The 22,726-nt window shown below is 45.9% G+C and overlaps 1 protein-coding gene across 1 annotated transcript in view; it reads left to right on the forward strand.

Annotated features, from left to right (window-relative positions):
• Positions 1 to 22,726, forward strand: part of INTS9 (integrator complex subunit 9) — a 104,143-nt gene that overhangs the window by 38,132 nt on the left and 43,285 nt on the right. Inside the window, exons 6-9 of the mRNA XM_040348111.1 lie at positions 3,772 to 3,858; positions 10,192 to 10,312; positions 15,490 to 15,624; positions 16,843 to 16,954. Coding sequence (XP_040204045.1) covers positions 3,772 to 3,858; positions 10,192 to 10,312; positions 15,490 to 15,624; positions 16,843 to 16,954 — 455 coding nt within the window. The remainder of the gene's footprint in view (positions 1 to 3,771; positions 3,859 to 10,191; positions 10,313 to 15,489; positions 15,625 to 16,842; positions 16,955 to 22,726) is intronic.

Here is a 22,726-nt window from a genome sequence, read left to right on the forward strand (position 1 = left end):
AAAAATGGGGATAACTTTACTGTTGTCTTATTTTTTAATTAAAAAAAGTGTAATTTTTTCCCAAAAAAGTGCGCTTGTAAGACCGCTGCGCAAATACGGCGAAACAGAAAGTATTGCAATGATCGCTATTTTATTCTCTAGGGTGTTAGGATAAAAAATATATATAATGTTTGGGGGTTCTAATTAGAGGGAAGAAGATGGCAGTGAAAATAGTGTAAAATGACATTAGAATTGCTGTTTAACTTGTAATGCTTAACTTGTAATACCAACGGCCACCACCAGATGGCGCCAGCTCACATCTGGTGGTAATAACTTGTAATACCAACGGCTCACCACCAGATGGGGCCAGCTAAAAAAAAAAAAAAAAAAATAATAATTTTTTTTTTTTTTTTTTGCTCCCCTCACTTCCACCCTGCCTGGGGGCCATTTATAACTGGTCTGCGGGCCGCAAATGGCCCGCGGGCCGGTACTTTGAGACCACTGATCTAGAGGAAGGCGAAAAACCCCAGCAGAGCATGAGATCCAATTTTCTACAGCAGGGGAAAAAATTCCTTCCTCATCCCAACTAGTAGTCACCCATCAAATCACTGCTTCCCCAACTCATCAGTTCCCTATTCATTTTAGAGGTCACCCATCACATCAGTGGTTCCCCAACTCATCAGTTGTTCCCTATTCATTTTAGAGGTCTCCCATCACATCAGTGGTTCCCCAACTCATCAGTAGTCACCCATCACATCAGTGATTCCCCAACTCATCAGTAGTCACCCATCACATCAGTGATTCCCCAACTCATCAGTAGTCAACCATCACATCAGTGGTTCCCCAACTCATCAGTAGTCACCCATCACATCAGTGGTTCCCCAACTCATCAGTAGTCACCCATCACATCAGTGGTTTCCCAACTCATCAGTAGTCACCCATCACATCAGTAGTCACCCATCACATCAGTAGTCAACCATCACATCAGTGGTTCCCCAACTCATCAGTAGTCACCCATCACATCAGTGATTCCCCAACTCATCAATAGTCACCCATCACATCAGTGGTTCCCCAACTCATCAGTAGTCACCCTTCACATCAGTGGTTCCACAACTCATCAATAGTCACCCATCACATCAGTGGTTCCCCAACTCATCAGTAGTCACCCTTCACATCAGTGGTTCCACAACTCATCAGTAGTCACCCATCACATCAGTGGTTCCCCAACTCCTCAGTAGTCACCCTTCACATCAGTGGTTCCCCAACTCATCAGTAGTCACCCTTCACATCAGTGGTTCCCCAACTCATCAGTTGTTCCCTATTCATTTTAGAGGTCTCCCATCACATCAGTGGTTCCCCAACTCATCAGTAGTCAACCATCACATCAGTGGTTCCCCAACTCATCAGTAGTCACCCATCACATCAGTGGTTCCCCAACTCATCAGTAGTCACCCATCACATCAGTGGTTTCCCAACTCATCAGTAGTCACCCATCACATCAGTAGTCAACCATCACATCAGTGGTTCCCCAACTCATCAGTAGTCACCCATCACATCAGTGGTTCCCCAACTCATCAGTAGTCACCCATCACATCAGTGGTTCCACAACTCATCAATAGTCACCCATCACATCAGTGGTTCCCCAACTCATCAGTAGTCACCCTTCACATCAGTGGTTCCACAACTCATCAGTAGTCACCCATCACATCAGTGGTTCCCCAACTCCTCAGTAGTCACCCTTCACATCAGTGGTTCCCCAACTCATCAGTAGTCACCCTTCACATCAGTGGTTCCCCAACTCATCAGTAGTCACCCATCACATCAGTGGTTCCCCAACTCCTCAGTAGTCAACCATCACATCAGTGGTTTCCCAACTTAGTAGTCCCCCATTCATTTTAGAGGTCCCCAATCACATCAGTGGTTCCCCAATTCATCAGTAGTCACCCATCACATCAGTGGTCAACCATCACATCAGTGGTTCCCCATCTCAGTAGTCCCCCATTCATTTTAGAGGTCCCCAATCACATGAGTGGTTCCCCAACTGATCAGTAGTCACCCATCACATCGGTGGTTCCCCAACTCATCAGTAGCCAAACATCACATCAGTGGTTCCCCAACTCATCAATAGTCACCCTTCACATCAGTGGTTCCCCAATTCATTAATAGTCACCCATCACATCAGTGATTCCCCAACTCATCAGTAGTCACCCATCACATCAGTGGTTCCCCAACTCATCAGTAGTCACCCATCACATCAGTGGTTCCCCAACTCAGTAGTCCCCCATTCATTTCAGAGGTCCCCAATCATATCAGTGGTTCCCCAACTCATCAGTAGCCAACCATCACATCAGTGGTTCCCCAACTCATCAGTAGCCAACCATCACATCAGTGGTTCCCCAACTCATCAATAGTCACCCATCACATCAGTGGTTCCCCAACTCATCAGTAGTCACCCATCACATTAGTGGTTCCCCAATTCATCAGTAGTCAACCATCACATCAGTGGTTCCCCAACTCATCAGTAGTCAACCATCACATCAGTGGTTCCCCAACTTAGTAGTCCCCCATTCATTTTAGAGGTCCCCAATCACATCAGTGGTTCCCCAACTCATCAGTAGTCACCCATCACATCAGTGGTTCCCCAACTCATCAGTAGTCACCCTTCACATCAGTGGTTCCCCAACTCATCAGTAGTCACCCATCGCATCAGTGGTCAACCATCACATCAGTGGTTCCCCAACTTAGTAGTCCCCCATTCATTTTAGAGGTCCCCAATCACATCAGTGGTTCCCCAACTCATCAGTAGTCACCCTTCACATCAGTGGTTCCCCAACTCATCAGTAGTCACCCATCACATCAGTGGTTCCCCAACTCATCAGTACTCCCCCATTCATTTTAGAGGTCACCCATCACATTAGTGGTTCCCCAACTCATCAGTAGTCCCCAGTTCATATTAGAGGTATATAATAACCTGCATTGTATAAGGGCGACAGGGATTTTTACAAAATGTTCCTGTAGATTCTTGCATGTCTCTGGATATATTGTTATTTCTAAAGGTTTTTCAGCCATTGTAGAAAAGCAGCTTGAGGTCTGATTCAGTGGTGCAGGAAGGGAGTCCAGCAATCAATTCTGACACTTGTTGTGATCAGCACTTTTATTAAAGCAGGGGTTCACCCGGACATACAACTTTTTAACCTTAGATTCCTGCTCATTTAGTCTAGGGGAATCGGCTATTTTTTTTTTTTTTTAAATCGAACCTGTACTTACCTTTTTAGAGAGCGATCTTCTCCGCCGCTTCCGGGTATGGGCTGCGGGACTGGGCGTTCCTATTTTGATTGACAGGCTTCCGACGGTCTCATCCATCGCGTCACGATTTTCCGAAAGTAGCCGAACGTTGGTGCGCAGGCGCAGTATATCGCTGCACCGACGTTCGGCTTCTTTCGGCTACTCGTGACGCGATGGATGCGACCGTCGAAAGCCTGTCGGAAGACTGTCAATCAAAATGGGAACGCCCGCTCCCGAAGACCCATACCCGGAAGCGGCGGAGAAGATCGCTCTCTAAAACGGTAAGTACTGCTTCGATTTTAAAAATACTAGCCGATTCCACTTCACAAAATGAGCCTCAATCTAATGTTAAAAGTTATTTTTAGGGTGAACTCCCTCTTTAACTACTTTCTAAATCTATATCTAACACGACACTCCAGAAAACTCCAGCTATTTTTGTGGTGTTTTAATCCGCCCTTCATTATCTTTGGGGGTTACACTTTAACATTTGTCTGTTTTCCGTCTCAGACTCCTCATGGAAGAATTGGTTAATTTCATTGAACGCGTTCCGAAGGCGCAGTCTGCCACCAAGTGGAAGAAGAAGGAGGATCAGAGGTATTAAGCAGCCGTTACGGCATCTTTGATAAGTAGTGTGTTATGGGCCGCAGAGAATTGTACGTTTTTTAGGATTTTTTTTTCTTCCTTTTGCAACCCGTACTTCAGAAATCTCTGGTGTCTTTAATCGCATTACATGCAGATAATGTTAGGATATTTTGAAATGACACTGCTTGCATCAAAAAAAATATACGTATATATTTAGTGATTCATTAACCACTTAAGCCCCGGACCAAAATGCAGCTAAAAGACCAGGCCAGGTTTTGCGATTCGGCACTGCGTCGCTTTAACTGACAATTGCGCGGTCGTGCGACGTGGCTCCCAAACAAAATTGGCGTCCTTTTTTCCCCACAAATAGAGCTTTCTTTTGGTGGTATTTGATCACCTCTGCGGTTTTTATTTTTTGCGCTATAAACGAAAATAGAGCGACAGTTTTGCAAAAAAATCTATATTTTTTACTTTTTTCTATAATAAATATCCCCCAAAAATATATAAAAAAACTTTTTTTTTTCCTCTGTTTAGGCCGATACGTATTCTTCTACCTATTTTTGGTAAAAAAAAACGCAATAAGCGTTTATCGGTTGGTTTGCGCAAAACTTATAGCGTTTACAAAATAGGGGATAGTTTTATTGCATTTTTATTTTATTTTTTTTTACTACTAATGGTGGCGATCAGCGTTTTTTTTCGTGACTGCGACATTATGGCGGACACTTCGGACAATTTTGACACATTTTTGGGACCATTGTCATTTTCACAGCAAAAAATGCATTTAAATTGCATTGTTTATTGTGAAAATGACAGTTGCAGTTTGGGAGTTAACCACAGGGGGCGCTGAAGGAGTTATGTTTCACCTAGTGTGTGTTTACAACTGTAGGGGGGTGTGGCTGTAGGTCTGACGTCATTGATCGAGTCTCCCTATAAAAGGGATCACACGATCGATACGCCGCCACAGTGAAGCACGGGGAAGCTGTGTTTACACACGGCTCTCCCCGTTCTTCAGCTCCGGGGAGCGATCGCGAGGGGGGGGCTAGAAACGAATAGCCACCCCCTCATCTTGGATCGCTCCCAGACGATTTCCGACTGCCGCATGTACCGGGGGGTCCCGATCGGACCCACGTCTAGGCAGGGACGTACGGGTACGCCCATCTGCCTGTACGTGCCATTCTGTGGACATATATGTACATGCGGCGGTCGTTAAGTGGTTAATGAATGCAGAGCTGCAATAATATTTGCTTTTATCTACCTGTAATTCAGATTAAGGCTTGGTCTACACTGGTGCGATGCGGGTAACCCTGCGATTCAGTGGCAGTTCCCGCATCGCATCTGAATCACGCATTGAGATCTACGAACCGCTGGGGGTGTCAATGTAAAGTTAATGACACTCCAAGATCTGATCGCAGTGCAAACTGTGAAATGCTGCAGGAATCGGATCGCATTTGTGTGAACACCCATGCGATCCGATTCCAGTGCAGAACCTAAAAAAAAGGTCCTGTACCATCTTGGTGCAAATTCGATTTCAGCCACACTTGCATTGCGCAGACATCGCATGTGATCTGCACAACAATGCGGTGTGAATCGCATGCAATATCTGGCACCACGCTAGTGTGAACTGGCACTCATGTAACGGTTCACATGTATGCCATGCGGGAGCCAGCATGATTCCTGTACGGGTTCCCGCATTGCATGTCACCTGCCAGCAGTTCACGCTGCGTCAATGAAAAGTTAATGACACCACCAGATCGGATCGCAGTTCGAACTGCCAAATGGTGCAGTTTGGCGCGAATGCAATGTGAATTCAGCCATACAAAATGTATGGCTGAATTTGCATCGCATGTGATCTGAGCTTTCTTTTGGTGGTATTTGATCACCTCTGTGGTTTTTATTTTTTGCGCTATAACCAAAAATAGAGCGACAATTTTGCAAAAAATGCAATATTTTTTACTTTTTGCTATAATAAATATCCCCCAAAAATATATATAAAAAAAAAAAATTTCCTCAGTTTAGGCCGATACGTATTCTTCTACATATTTTTGGTAAAAAAAATCGCAATAAGCGTTTATCAATTGGTTTGCGCAAAATTTATAGCGTTTACAAAATAGGGGATAGTTTTATTGCATTTTTATAATTTTTTGACACTTCGGACAATTTTGACACATTTTTGGGACCATTGTCATTTTCACAGCAAAAAATGCATTTAAATTGCATTGTTTATTGTGAAAATGACAGTTGCAGTTTGGGAGTTAACCACAGGGGGCGCTGTAGGAGTTATGTTTCACCTAGTGTGTGTTTGCAACTGTAGGGGGGTGTGGCTGTAGGTGTGACATCATCGATCGTGTCTCCCTATAAAAGGGATCACTCGATCGATGCAGCCGCCACAGTGAAGCACGGGGAAGCCGTGTTTACATACGGCTCTCCCCGTTCTTCAGCTCCGGGGAGCGATCGTGGGACTCCAGCGGCGATTGGGTCCGCGGTCCCGGAGCTTCGGCCCGGGCGCGCACCCGCGACCCACGGCTGGGTACTAGTACAGGACATACTAGTACCTGTACGTACATGTGCCAAGCCGTGCCATTCTGCTGACGTATATGTGCAGGAGGCGGTCCTTAAGTGGTTAGACCACACGCCGCATATATACTGCGGCAGGGTCGCTCTATTGCGTGAAACACGTTTCACGCAATAGATAGTGTGGGCGCGCACGGGCCCACTGCACGTAGGTGGAGCTGCCGATGTGCGTGTCCGGTGGATCTGATGTCCACCAGCCACCCGCAGTTGCTTCACAGAGAGGCAGAACGGGGATCTGCCTATGTAAACAAGGCAGATCCCCATTCTGACAGGGGACAGCATGGAGATTGTCTGTTCCTAGTAAGTGATCTCTGTGTTCTTCCTGTCAGTACTGAACACACTGAGGGAACACTCAGATCGCCCCTGTAATCAACCCCTTCCATGCCAGTGTCATTTTTTTTTTTTAGCACTGATCACTGTATTGGTGTCACTGATCCCCAAAAAAGTGTCACGTGGGGTGAGATTTGTCCGCCGCAATCTGGCTAAAAATCACTGATCGCCGCCATTCCCAGTAAAAACATATATTTTTTTTTTAAAAGTCCATAAATCCATCCCCTAGTTTGTAGACGCTATAACCTTTGCGCAAACCAACCAATATACGCTTATTGGGATTTTTTTTTACCAAAAATACGTAGAAGAATACATATCCGCCTAAATTCATTTATTTTTTTATTTTGATATGTGTTAAAGCAGAAAGTAAAAACCTTTTAAAAAAAAATAAAAAAATAGGTGGTTGTCTTTTGTTTACAGCCCCCCCCCCCCCCAAAAAAAAAGCGCAGAGGTGATCAAATATCACCAAAAGAAAGCTCTGGCCCGGATTCATGAAACACTTACGCTGACGTATCTTGAGATACGCCGCAAAAGTGTACAGATGCGCCGTCGTATCTATGCACCTAACTCTTAAAACAAGGTACGCCTGAAATGTGGCTTCGTCCGACCGACGTAAGTTCCCTACGCCGTCGTATCTCGGGCGCATATTTACGCTGGCCGCAAGGGGCGCTTCCATTGATTTACGCGTCGAATATGTAAATAACCTAGATACGCCGATTCACGAACGTACTTGCGCCCGTCGCAGTAATCGACGCCGTTTACGTAAGGCGTACGTCCGACGTAAAATTATTCCACATATAGGAGGCGCATCCCATGCAAAGGTATGGACCACGTAACAGCCGTCGTATTTTACGTCGTTTACGTGAATAGGGCTGGGCGTAGGTCAGTGATTCGACGTATCTTAGGCGTTTCGGTCCGACGTGATTCTGAGCATGCGCACTGGGAAGCGTCCACGGGACGGCGCATGCGCCGTTAGTTCGGCCCTTCATTTGCATGGGGTCGCGCTTCATTTAAATGGATCACGCCCACTTCCTTCCTACTTTGAATTAGGCGGGCTTACGCCGGCCAATTTACGTTACGCCGGCGCAACGTTGGGAGCGAGTGCTTTGTGAATACTGGCCCAGATTCAAGTAGCAATTGCGCCTGTGTAACCATTACCAGGTTACACAGCGCAATTGCTTACTTGCTCCGGCATTACGAATGCTCCTGATTCAGGAACATCGTAACGCCGACTGCAGCCTAAAATCTGCGTGGCATAAGGCTCTTATGCCACGCATATTTTAGGCTGCATTCTTGCGATGACCGCTAGGGGGCGCTCCCATTGTGCTCAGCGTATAGTATGCAAATTGCATACTAACACCGATTCACAATGTTGCTCGAGCCCTGCGTACGCAAGTTACGTCGTTTCCGTACGGCGTGTTTAGCGTAAGGCTGCCCCTTCTAATAGTAGGGGCAGCCAATGCTAAAGGATACCCGTCGTTCCCGCATCGCGATATTTGAATGTTACGTCGTTTGCGTAAGTGATTCGTGAATGGCGCTGGACGCCATTCACGTTCACTCTGAAGCAAATGACGTCCTTGCGACGTCATTTGCCGCAATGCACGTCGGGAAAGTTTCCCAACGGAGCATGCACTCTGCGCCCGGCGCGGGAGCGCGCCTAATTTAAATGATTCCCGCCCCCTACGGGATCATTTAAATTGCGTGCTCTAGCGCCGGGCAATTTTGCCGGCGCGCCCTTTGCAATTTACGGAGCTGCTGCTCCGTGAATCGAGGGCAGCGGAGCAAATATGCAGGGGGCGCAGGGCAAAATCGCCTCCACAAAAAAAGCGCAATTCTCTTTAAATCCGGGCCACTGTTCTTGCCTTTCTATGTTACGTCGGCGTAGCGCATATGAGATGCGCTACGCCGGTATAAAGATGCGCCGATCTACGTGAATCTGGCCCCCTATTTGTGAGAAGAAAAAAAAATCTGATTACTCAAATTCGGCGGCAGCACGGAAATGGGTTGTGGCTGCAGCCCACTAATGGTGCGAAATATGAACGAAATTCGACCCGTGTTGGTTCACAGTTTTTGTTATTGCTCTCTCACGTGGTTGGTTAACCACTTCCCGCCCGGCCCATTGTCAAATGATGTCCACAAAGGACCTCTACCGATCCGGGTGGACGTCATATGACGTCCTGGGCTTTGTGGGGGGATATCTGAATGATGCCTGCAGCTAGAGGCATCATTCAGATATCCTTCTCTTCTGCCGGCGATTCTACACAACGTAAGAACAATCATATCGGCGGTTCCGCCGCTAAATCTTTCTTACAGGCGGCGGGAGGGGACATCCCCCCCCCTCCCGCCGCCATCCGGTGCTTCTCCGGGCTCTCCCGTGCCATCGGGGGCCCAGAGAACGAATCGTCCGGCGCTGGCAGGAAACATAGAGATGACTGAGATGGTCACCAGTCATCTCTATGACCGTCGGAGGACCCGGGCGCAATGTGATGACCTCACGCCCCGGTCCCCGTAAGTAAACAAAGCCGCAATTGCGGCTGCTAAGCAACAGCAAGCATGAGATCGGTGAATTTTTTTCCACCGATCTCATGCTTTCCGGCCTGGAGGAGAGATGTGGGGTCTTATTGACCCCGCCTCTCTCCATAAAGAGGACCTGTCACACACATTCCTATTACAAGGGATGTTTACATTCCTTGTAATAGGAATAAAAGTGATAATAAAAAAAAGAAAAATAAATAAATAAATAAATATGTAAAAAAAAAAAAGAAAAATACATTTTTTTTTTAACGCCCCTGTCCCCAGTAGCTCGCGCGCAGAAGCGAACGCACACGCAAGTCCAGCCGACATATGTAAACGCCGTTTAAACCACATTTGTGAGCTATCGCCGCGTGCGTTAGAGTGCCAGCAATTCTAGCACTAGATCTCCTCTGTAAATCTAAACTGGTAACCTATAAAAAATTTCAAAGCGTCGCCTATGGAGATTTTTAAGTACCGAAGTTTGGCGCCATTCCACGAGTGTGCGCAATTTTAAAGCGTGACATGTTAGGTATCTATTTACTCGGTGTAACATCATCTTTCCTATTTTACAAAAAAATTGGGCTAACTTAACCGTTTTGTTATTTTTTTAATTCATGAAACAATTTTTTTCCAAAAAAAACGGCGTTTGAAAAATGATTGCGCAAATGCCGTGCAAGATAAAACGTTTCAATGACCGTTGTTTTATTCCCTAGGGTGTCTGCTAAAAAAAACATATATAATGTTTGGGGGTTCTGCGTAATTTTCTAGCAAAAAAATTATGATTTGTACATGTAGGAGAGAAGTGCCAGAATAGGCCCGGTATGGAGGTGGGTATAAAAGCCCGGTATGGAAGAGGTTAAATAACGTGGGTTTTTGTGTATAATCGGTCTCTTTATGGTGAATACTGAAGATCTTTTGTTTTGTGTGTAGACATCTCCCGGCCCCTCTCAAGGATGCCGTAGACATCTACACCTGGAGGAAGTGTTACACAATGCAGGAGGTGAACGCGGCTCTCAGCAAGATCCAGCTGGTGGGGTATTCACAGAAAATAGTAAGTGCCATGGTCGCAAACAAGCACAGAGCAGTAAATGGCGTCATCCCGTTGCCTACCCAGTGGCCATTCTAGCGGTTCCTGAGCTACACTTGCATACACGCCCCCACCACGTCCATTGAATAATTGGAAATGTCGTTCCTATTTCCCCCCGTCCGATGTGACGTCATGCAAAGATCAGGCACTTATAGGGTAGATTCAGGTACACAGGACTAAGTTTAGGGCGGCGTAGCGTAGCCTGTTTAGGCTACGCCGCCGTAAATTAGCTAGGCTAGTAATGATTCTCAATCTTCTTACCTGCTAATCTACGGTGGCGTAGCCTGAAACGAGCGGGCGTAAGGGCGCCTAATTCAAATGACTTGGAGGGGGGCGTGTATCATGGTAATGAGGCTTGACCTCACGTTTTTGACGTTTTTTGTCACTGCGCATGCGCCGGGCGACTACATTTCCCAGTGTGCATTGCGGCTAAGTACGCCGTACGGGCCTATTGATTTCGACGTGGACGTAAACGACGTAAATCCCGATTCGCGGACGACATGCGCAAACGACGTAGCCTCAACGAGCGGGCGTAAGGGCGCCTAATTCAAATGACTTGGAGGGGGGCGTGCATCATGGTAATGAGGCTTGACCTCACGTTTTTGACGTTTTTTGTCACTGCGCATGCGCCGGGCGACTACATTTCCCAGTGTGCATTGCGGCTAAGTACGCCGTACGGGCCTATTGATTTCGACGTGGACGTAAACGACGTAAATCCCGGTTCGCGGACGACTTGCGCAAACAACGTAAAAATTTTGAATTTACTTAACATTACTATTCCACTAGAGCCTAGCACTAACTTTACGCGGCCTATCTCTTACGTAAACGGTGTAAAAGTACTGCGTCGGCCTGGCGTACGTTCGTGAATCGGCGTATCCCCCTCATTTACATAATCTACGCCGGCCGCAATGGAAGCGCCATCTAGCGGCCAGCAGAAAAATTGCGATCTAAGATATGACGGCGCAAGCCGTCGTATCTTAGATATGTTTAGGCGTATCTCTGTTTGAGCATACGCTTAAACATACGGCGGCGTAGATTCTGAGTTAGGCCGGCTTATCTACTGATAAGCCGGCCTAACTCTTTCTGAATCTACCTATTAGAGTGCATTTGTCTGACAGATCCGATGACATCACAGGGAAGAAAATCAGATTGTTCAGGAAGTAAGCTTTTTTTTGAAAGAGGAGAGGGAGCCAGGAATTCAAAGTGGGGGGCCAGATCCACAAAGCGTTTACGCTGGCGTATTTATTGATACGCCGCGTAACTTCTAGCTTCCTCCGGCGTATCTTTGTTTTGTATCCACAAAACAAGATACGCCTGAAGCTGGGCTAGATCCGACTGGCGTACGTCTTAGTACGCCGTCGGATCTAAGGTGCATTTTTACGCTGGCCGCTAGGTGGCGTTTCCGTCGATTTCCGCGTCGAGTATGCAAATTAGCTTGATACGGCGATCCACGAACGTACTTCCGGCCGGCGCATTTTTTTACGTCGTTTCCGTAAAGGCTTTTTTCGGCGTATAGTTACCCCTGCTATATGAGGCGTATCCTATGTTAAGTATGGCCGTCGTTCCCGCGTCGAATTTTGAAAATTTTACGTCGTTTGCGTAAGTCGTTCGCGAATAGGGCTGTACGTAGAATGATGTTCACGTCGTAAGCATTGGCTTGTTGCGGAGGATGCTCCCATGTGACAACACTGGGTGCCTAAATGGCTAAGCACCAATGTTGTCACCTCAGAGGAAGGAGACGAGTCACATGATCTATATACCTGGAAGTCCCGGCCTTTTCTCTTCGCTCCCAGCAGCCAAATGGAGCGGCGAGGGAACGATAGAATGTGAACGAGATCAACTTGAAGTAAATCATTTTATCAAATTGTGTGAATGTATTGGAGACCATTTTTGTGTATAATTTGCAGGGCTTTTTTTTCCCTCAGAGTATTGGTGCAGGTACCTCCGCCTTCTGGGTCACCCACCTCTGAGCACCATCCTTTGGTTCTACCCACCTCCCAGTGCCACCCATTTTAGAGAATACAGAACCGAGTATCATTTTTTGGGCTGCTAAGTAATTTGTATGGAATGTGTTAACGATAACAAGAAAAGTAGTAAAATAACAATAGATCCCCCCCCCCCCAAGCAACAGTGCCACCCTCTCTTCCTGGCAACAAAATCCCCCCTCCAGCAACAATAGGTCCACTCTAGCAGCAATGCATCCCTGCCAGCATTAAGAGACCCTCCAGCTCCCTCAGCAGTGGATTCCTCCCAGCAACAATCGACCCCACAGCCAGGGCTCAAAATTTCAAGTCCTGAGCTACTAGCCAGACCTCAAGGGTTACTCGCCACCAGTTGCCCCACCAAACCCCACCCCTGCCTGCCCCTAGACGCACCCTCATAAAATTATAATATTTATTTTTATAACTGAATTCTGCATAAAACATTTAACATCTTTATCAGTGCCCACCAATGCAGCCTGCCTGTGCCCACCAATGCAGCCTGCCTGTGCCCACCAATGCAGCCTGCCTGTGCCCACCAATGCAGCCTGCCTGTGCCCACCAATGCAGCCTGCCTGTGCCCCCTCAGCATCATAAGACCTTTCCCAGCGACCGTAGATTCCTCACCGGCGACCGTAGATTCCTCACCGGCGACCGTAGATTTCCCCACCGGCGAGCGTAGATTTCCCCACCGGCGAGCGTAGATTTCCCCACCGGCGAGCGTAGATTTCCCCACCGGCGAGCGTAGATTTCCCCACCGGCGAGCGTAGATTTCCCCACCGGCGAGCGTAGATTTCCCCACCGGCGAGCGTAGATTTCCCCACCGGCGAGCGTAGATTTCCCCACCGGCGAGCGTAGATTTCCCCACCGGCGAGCGTAGATTTCCCCACCGGCGAGCGTAGATTTCCCCACCGGCGAGCGTAGATTTCCCCACCGGCGAGCGTAGATTTCCCCACCGGCGAGCGTAGATTTCCCCACCGGCGAGCGTAGATTTCCCCACCAGCGAGCGTAGATTTCCCCACCAGCGAGCGTAGATTTCCCCACCAGCGACCGTAGATTCCCCCACCAGCGACCGTAGATTCCCCCACCAGCGACCGTAGATTTCCCCACCAGCGACCGTAGATTTCCCCACCAGCGACCGTAGATTTCCCCACCAGCGACCGTAGATTCCCCCACCAGCGACCGTAGATTTCCCCACCAGCGACCGTAGATTTCCCCACCAGCGACCGTAGATTTCCCCACCAGCGACCGTAGATTTCCCCACCAGCGACCGTAGATTTCCCCACCAGCGACCGTAGATTCCCCACCAGCGACCGTAGATTCCCCACCAGCGACCGTAGATTCCCCACCAGCGACCGTAGATTTCCCCACCAGCGACCGTAGATTTCCCCACCAGCGACCGTAGATTTCCCCACCAGCGACCGTAGATTTCCCCACCAGCGACCGTAGATTCCCCACCAGCGTCCGTAGATTTCCCCACCAGCGACCGTAGACAAGACCAGATACTTGCACCCCCCAAAAAATTCAATAAAATAATAAATAAAACTTCAAGGTGTGAATCTTCAAATTTAAGGCAAGAGCAGAAGCTCACTCTATAAATTTGAAGACAAAAGGAGGAAAAAGAGCAGCGCCTCGAAGTGTAGACGGTAATACAGTTAAATAGGCTCATAATTGTAGCAACTCTTATATTCTAAAACACAGAAAGCCTTATTATCCACTTCAGCCCCGGACCATATTGCTGGTCAAAGACCAGAGCACTTTTTGCGATTCGGCACTGCGTCGCTTTAACTGACAATTGCGCGGTCGTGCGACGTGACTCCCAAACAAAGTTAGCGTCCTTTTTACCCCACAAATAGAGCTTTCTTTTGGTGGTATTTGATCACCTCTGCGGTTTTTAGTTTTTGCGCTATAAACAAAAATAGAGCGACAATTTTGAAAAAAATATATATTTTTTACTTTTTGCTGTAATAAATATCCCCCAAAAATATATAAAAACTTTTTTTTTTCCTCAGTTTAGGCCGATACGTATTCTTCTACATATTTTCCGTAAAAAAAAAATCGCAATAAGCGTTTATGATTGGTTTGCGCAAAAGTTATAGCGTTTACAAAATAGGGGGTATTTTTATGGCATTTTTATTCATATTTTTTTTACTAGTAATGGCGGCGATCAACGATTTTTTTTTTTTTTTTTTCGGTACTGCGACATTATGGCGGACACTTCGGACACTTTTGACACATTTTTGGGACCATTGGCATTTTTATAGCGATCAGTGCTATAAAAATGCATTGGATTACTATAAAAATGCCACTGGTAGTAAAGGGGTTAACACTAGGGGGCGGGGAAGGGGTTAAGTATGTTCCCCTGGGTGTGTTCTAACTGTAGGGGGGGTGGCCTCACTAGGGGAAATCACTGATCTTCTGTTCATACATTGTATGAACAGAAGATCAGCATTTCTCCCCCTGACAGGACCGGGGGCTGTGTGTTTACATACACAGCTCCCGGTCCCTGCTCTGTAACGAGCAATCGCGGGTGCCCGGCGACGATCGGGGGCGAGCGGGGGGCGCGCACGCTCCCCTAGTGGCCTGCGCGAGAGCCGACGTTATATTGCGTGCTCTCACGCAGGAGAGCCGACCTGGCGCCGTAAAACAACGGCGGCTGGTCTGGAAGTGGTTAATGATAAAACCCCATGGAATGGACGCCACTGCACGGCGCGGTCGACCTGGAGGAGTCCAGGTGTACAGCACTGTCGGGAACGTTGAGCCGCCCAAGAATGTCTGTCATCAGGATCGAGGGCTGGAACGCTTTGTGGACCGCACCGTCAGCGTGGTGACGTCACTGGGGAGGAGTTGCGACACGTTTTTTCTTTTTGTTTTGTTTTTTACCAAAGATATGAATCAGAATACATCCTAAATTTTTGAAGATTTTTTTTTTTTATTGGATAATGTGCTAGCACATTATGATATTACTTTGCAGGAGAAAACTTCTTTTTTTTTTTTTTTTTTTTCATAAAAAAAAAATTACGGCTTTAATCTGATTGGTAGAAGATGTGGTAAAGGAGAATATAGACTTGGTTGACAATATAGTATCTTGAATCTTCCAGCAAAAAGGTGGGCTTGTAACCGTCTTCTCTGCCACCCTTGTAACCTCCACCTGTCTCACAGGAACTGTTTGGCGTGGTGCTGGTGACACCGCTGAGTTCCGGTTACGCCCTTGGAAGTTCTAACTGGATCATCCAGTCTCATCATGAAAAGGTGTCGTACATGTCCGGCTCCTCTCTTCTGACAACTCACCCGCAGGTAAGTGGTTGAATAACCTAGAGGTGCAAAAATCATATACCACATACTTTTAAGTAGGGTTGTACCGATACTAGTATCGGTATTCGGACCGATACCGAGTATTTGCGGGAGTACTTGTACTCCCGCAAATACCGCCGATGCCTAAATAGAATACTCAGAACCCCGACCCCGCCGCCGCCGTCGTCGCTGCCGCTACACCGCATTCCGCCGGCCGCTTGGTTAATACGAGCGGGGAACATTACAGCTTTCATTTGAATAGCTGTAGTGTTTCCCGCTGCGCCGCGTATAGACACTCCCCCTTGCTCGGGTGATCTGTCCAATCCCGAGCAAGGGGGAGTGTCTATACGCAGCGCGGCAGGAAACATTACAGCTATTCAAATGAAAGCTGTAATGTTCTCCACTCGTATTAACTAAGCGGCGCGGCAGCATGCAGGTAAGGGGGGGGGATGGCTGCATATATGGGGGGACATGGCTGCTTTTAAGGGGGGACATGGCTGCATATATGGGGGGACATGGCTGCATATATGGGGGGGACATGGCTGCTTATAAGGGGGGACATGGCTGCTTATAAGGGGGGACATGGCTGCTTATAAGGGGGGACATGGCTGCATATATGGGGGACATGGCTGCTTATAAGGGGGACATGGCTGCATATATGGGGGACATGGCTGCATATATGGGGGACATGGTTGCTTATAAGGGGGGACATGGCTGCATATATGGGGGGACATGGCTGCATATATGGGGGGACATGGCTGCATATGGGGGGGACATGGCTGCATGTGTGGGGACATGGCGGCATATGTGTGGGGACATGGCTGCATATGTGTGGGGACATGGCTGCATATGTGTGGGGACATGGCTGCATATGTGTGGGGACATGGCTGCATATGTGTGGGGACATGGCTGCATATATGGGGGGACATGGCGGCATATGTGTGGGGACATGGCTGCATATGTGGGGACATGGCTGCATATGTGTGGGGACATGGCTGCATATGTGGGGGGACATGGCTGCATTTGGGGACACATTTAAAAAAAAGTATCGGTATTCGGTATCGGCGAGTACTTGAAAAAAAGTATCGGTACTTGTACTCGGTCCTAAAAAATTGGTATCGGGACAACCCTACTTTTAAGATTTCCAGGACATTGGTTTGTAATGAGTTACCAGCCTTCGGATACAGGCGATGAGCTTGAGCTTTAAATCTTCTCTTTCAGGCGATGGATCAAGCCGCTCTTAAGAATAGTGACGTTCTGATTCTGACCGGTCTCACCCAGATTCCTACCGCCAATCCAGACGGCATGGTGGGCGAGTTCTGCAGCAATCTCGGTAAGTGGTCGGGTTTTGTTTCCTGTAAAATTTTGGCACCCCAGATGTTTTGGAAATACATTTCCCATGATGCTAAAGGCACGCTGAAGTGTAGTGGAGCATTATGGGAAATGTGGTGCCAAAACATCTGGGGTGCCAAGGTTCGCCATCACTGGCCTATATAGTCTTAAAAACAAGCTTTTGGTATAATTTTTTTACTACCGGATAATTAGGATATCTTCACTGTAACCAATTAACCACTTAACCCCCGGACCATATTGCTGCCCAAATACCAGAGGACTTTTTGCGATTCGTGACTGCGCCGCTTTAACTGACAATTGCGCGGTCGTGCGACGTGGCTCCCAAACAAAATTGGCGTCCTTTTTTTCCCACAAATAGAGCTTTATTTTGGTGGTATTTGATCACCTCTGCGGTTTTTATTTTTTGCACTATAAACAAAAATAGAGCGACAATTTTGAAAAAAAATAATATTTTTTACTTTTTGCTATAATAAATATCGAATAGAGAGAGCAGACTGCGCAAAGGACAAAACAATAACAAAGCTGCTGAACACTGAGGGTCAATAAGTCCTTGGTCAGAGTATGTAAAAAAAGCAGTGCAGCGCTACTAACAAAATGATGAAAGTCCAAAAAAAAAAAAAAAAAATTAATCAAAATGAAGAGAGGATAAGGGTGACTTCTGGAACCTCAATAGGTGATCGGATGAAGACTCCTTATAAAACAGTCAAGTATCCTTAGATAAAAGTACAAGCCGCTCACCTTAGCAGATGGACCTGTGGGTGAGCAGCAGGTCGAATGCGCTGTCCCTCTTAATAAGGGGGTATTATAAGATGATAACGGTGCCTCCTCGGTCGATCCTTTTCTCCAAACCGACTTTCAGTGGCGGATGGTCATCTGGTATACTCTCATGTAGTTGAATGGCATGAAAAAGTATAAAGTAGACACATAGTGCTCTCCGTATAGTAACCAAAATACAATAAGTTTATTTAAAATAAAAGTACTCACAAAAGAGGCACTATATCCTAGTGCGTAGAATATGAGCATATATCGATAAAATACCAAGTAGGTGGCTGTCCTGACATCAAAATTGGAAGCCCCCCGCACGCGTATCGTCCCAAGGTACAGGACTTCTTCAGCGGATAAGGGGCTATGGTGTCAGGATTCAATATATACCACCAGGACCTAATTTGGCCAATTGGACAAAACCCCGCCCCTCAAGGTAAGGAAACACCCATGGACATGCATTTAAAAGACAACAACAGACAAAATAAAGAACAACAGATAAGCAGAAAAACTTATGCTACCGGGATGTGCAGGCAAACAAATTAGCCACCATAACCCATCATATGGCTGTAAACAGACAACACGGATCTAATGTACATAAGCAATACTTAAATGAAATAAAATAAATAACCAGTACCTACTAGAATCACAAGATCACGCTGTGCAGCTAAGATAGGCATACATACACAGATGACCAGTACCTACTTGCATAGCGATGACATATTGTGTGGCTCAGATAACACGGATCTAATATACATAAGCAGTACTTAAATGAAATAAAATAAAATAGATAACCAGTACCTACTTGCATCACAAGATCACGCCGTGCAGCTAAGATAGGCATACATACACAGATGACCAGTACCTACTTGCATAGCGATGACATATTGTGTGGCTCAGGTAGACAGACAAACCAAAGGATGTGTCCATAAACAAACAGTGTCCACCATAGGTCACATGACCGCAACCAGTCACATGACACACCAAAGGCAGGAAGTGCCTATTGGCTGAGAACAGGGCTAGACCAGCCACCCAACATGGGCGGTACCCAAGCGTCATGACAGGACAACGTGGGCGGTGACGAGCAGACACAAGGCTCATAGGGGCTGGCTAGATAACTAAAAGGACGCCCATATAAGCAGCAGTCTAGTGCTAATTAGAACGGGCTAGCAAAGCCAAGCATATGCAGCAATGATAAAAAACCATGCCATAAAATATCCTTAACCAACCAAATGGTACAGAAAAAAGGCTCACAAAACCTAAACAAGGCAAATGTCTATAATGCAGAATATCAAAAATGAGGGGGAGGGCAAAAGACAAAATTACAATTGTCCCCGAACTGACCACTTGTCATAGACAAGAACAGAGATACAAAAAATTCATAACTAAATAACCGTGGTCAGCGTGAATACAAGGACACATCACATAAAAACCAAGGATAAAAAGTACAATGAGTGTTTTATACCGTATAGAATTAATCTCCAAACATAGGGAGCCAAAAAAACACGGGCTTCACTCTATGATAGGTGGAGATAATGCGAGATGAAAAAACAAATTTAAAATGAAATAAAAAAGAGACATCAGCACAGCCACCTACCAGGCACATAACATAATAAAATGCAATATACAAATACAAAAATATTAGCTCACAGTCAACACAAGCAAGCACAGAATAAAAAACTGAATAAAAAGACTAACGATCTGAAATAAAACAATTCAGGTCAAATTCTACATTTAACCCCAACGGTACACCTACTTTCAATTCATAAACCCAAAACGACTCTCGCTGGCTGAGATGCCTGATGAAGTTACCACCTCGCCAGTGATTTGCCACCTTTTCTATAGCCCAGAACTGCAATCCAGCCGGATTGCGGTTATGGTGCAGTCTAAAATGTTTGGACACACTGTGGTTGACAAATCCCTTTTTAATATTAGTTACATGTTCACCAATCCTCACATGTAGAGGTCTGGAAGTTCTTCCCACATACTGGAGGCCACAATCACATTGTAGTGCATAGACTACCCCTATAGTGTCACAAGTGATGAGGTCCTTAATTTTGTAATTTTTTCCAGTAACTGAGGATGTAAACTCTTTACGCTTCTTGATATTCTTCTTGGCCTTCCTGCAGGGTCGGCACCTGCCACATGCATGGAAGCCAGTAAGAAAATTGAAGATCCTATTTTCAGTATACACAGGTGGATCTATTACTCCTGGGGCCAGTTTGTCCCTGAGTGAAGGCGCTCTCTTGTAAACAAATTGTGGGCGGTCAGGCAATAACGGGCCCAGTAACCTATCATGTTTAAGAATTGGCCAGTGTTTTTTGACAATATTTTCAAATTTACGGTATTGGATATTAAAGTCTAAGACCATACGGATGCCTGAAGAATCCTTTAGGTCCTTTTTTGGTCTATCTGCAACCAGGGTTTTTCTGTCAAGGTTACGGACTGCTTCCATTTCTCTATCCAACAAATCCCTATCATAACCTTTCTCAAGGAACCGTTTAGACAGAGCCTGTGATTGTGAGACAAAGTCACTTTCTTGGGTGCAATTGCGTCTGAGGCGCACAAATTGCCCCTTGGGTATGTTCAATAACCATTTATTATGGTGACAGCTCTCTGTAGAGATATAGGAATTACGGTCCGTCGCCTTAAAATATGTCTTCAGAATCACCTGGTTGCCATCCTTACTAAGGTCTAGATCCAAAAAGACCAAATGATCCTGGCTGATGTTCCACGTAAGTATAATATTTTTGTCATTAGCATTCAATGAAGATGCAAATTCATCAAAACTAGTTCTATCTCCATCCCAGATCATGATCAAATCATCTATATATCGCTGGTAACAGATAAGTTGCGGGGGTTTATGTTTGTAAATCGCCTGTTCCTCCCAGTGTGCCATGAATAGATTGGCTACGCTGGGCGCGAAACGTGCCCCCATTGCAACTCCTCTGGTTTGGAGATAGAACTGTTTATCATACCAAAAATAATTTTTCGATAAACAAAAAATCAAACAATCAATCAAAAAGTTCTGGTGTCTCTTTGATAGTTCAGAGGACTCAAATGCCCATTTTACAGATGTCAGAGCATCCTCATGACTGATGATTGTATATAATGAACTGACATCTGCAGTAATCAATAGGCAAGTAGAGGAAATCGTCAGAGTCTCTAATATTTGAATTATATGTTTGGTATCCTTAAGGAACGCTTTAGTATTAACGACCAGCGGCTGTAAAAAAGAGTCAATATATTGACCTAAACGTGAAGAGACCGAATCGATCCCGTTTACTATTGGTCTGCCGGGTGGGTTGGTGCTATCCTTATGAATTTTAGGGAGAAAATAAATAATCGGAGTACGGCAAAACAGGGGGTCTAGATATAATGCCTCCTTGGGGCCAAGAACCCCTATATGTTTACCTCTCGCTACCAAATAATGTAATTCACTCTTAAATTCAAGCATAGGATCCCTGGACAGAGTACTATAAGTACAGGTGTCACAAAGCAAATTGACCATTTCGCTCTTATAGTAAGTTTTGCTAAGTACCACCAATCCTCCCCCCTTATCCGCCGGTCGTATCACCAGGTCTTTCCTTTCGGAAAGTGATTGAATGCCATTTTTAATATAAATCGGATCATTAACCTTACGAACCTTCAGTAACTCAAGATCCCTTGCAACCATGAGGATGCTCTGACATCTGTAAAATGGGCATTTGAGTCCTCTGAACTATCAAAGAGACACCAGAACTTTTTGATTGATTGTTTGATTTTTTGTTTATCGAAAAATTATTTTTGGTATGATAAACAGTTCTATCTCCAAACCAGAGGAGTTGCAATGGGGGCACGTTTCGCGCCCAGCGTAGCCAATCTATTCATGGCACACTGGGAGGAACAGGCGATTTACAAACATAAACCCCCGCAACTTATCTGTTACCAGCGATATATAGATGATTTGATCATGATCTGGGATGGAGATAGAACTAGTTTTGATGAATTTGCATCTTCATTGAATGCTAATGACAAAAATATTATACTTACGTGGAACATCAGCCAGGATCATTTGGTCTTTTTGGATCTAGACCTTAGTAAGGATGGCAACCAGGTGATTCTGAAGACATATTTTAAGGCGACGGACCGTAATTCCTATATCTCTACAGAGAGCTGTCACCATAATAAATGGTTATTGAACATACCCAAGGGGCAATTTGTGCGCCTCAGACGCAATTGCACCCAAGAAAGTGACTTTGTCTCACAATCACAGGCTCTGTCTAAACGGTTCCTTGAGAAAGGTTATGATAGGGATTTGTTGGATAGAGAAATGGAAGCAGTCCGTAACCTTGACAGAAAAACCCTGGTTGCAGATAGACCAAAAAAGGACCTAAAGGATTCTTCAGGCATCCGTATGGTCTTAGACTTTAATATCCAATACCGTAAATTTGAAAATATTGTCAAAAAACACTGGCCAATTCTTAAACATGATAGGTTACTGGGCCCGTTATTGCCTGACCGCCCACAATTTGTTTACAAGAGAGCGCCTTCACTCAGGGACAAACTGGCCCCAGGAGTAATAGATCCACCTGTGTATACTGAAAATAGGATCTTCAATTTTCTTACTGGCTTCCATGCATGTGGCAGGTGCCGACCCTGCAGGAAGGCCAAGAAGAATATCAAGAAGCGTAAAGAGTTTACATCCTCAGTTACTGGAAAAAATTACAAAATTAAGGACCTCATCACTTGTGACACTATAGGGGTAGTCTATGCACTACAATGTGATTGTGGCCTCCAGTATGTGGGAAGAACTTCCAGACCTCTACATGTGAGGATTGGTGAACATGTAACTAATATTAAAAAGGGATTTGTCAACCACAGTGTGTCCAAACATTTTAGACTGCACCATAACCGCAATCCGGCTGGATTGCAGTTCTGGGCTATAGAAAAGGTGGCAAATCACTGGCGAGGTGGTAACTTCATCAGGCATCTCAGCCAGCGAGAGTCG

This window comes from Rana temporaria, chromosome 4, assembly GCF_905171775.1.
Source record: "Rana temporaria chromosome 4, aRanTem1.1, whole genome shotgun sequence".
NCBI lineage: Eukaryota > Metazoa > Chordata > Amphibia > Anura > Ranidae > Rana > Rana temporaria.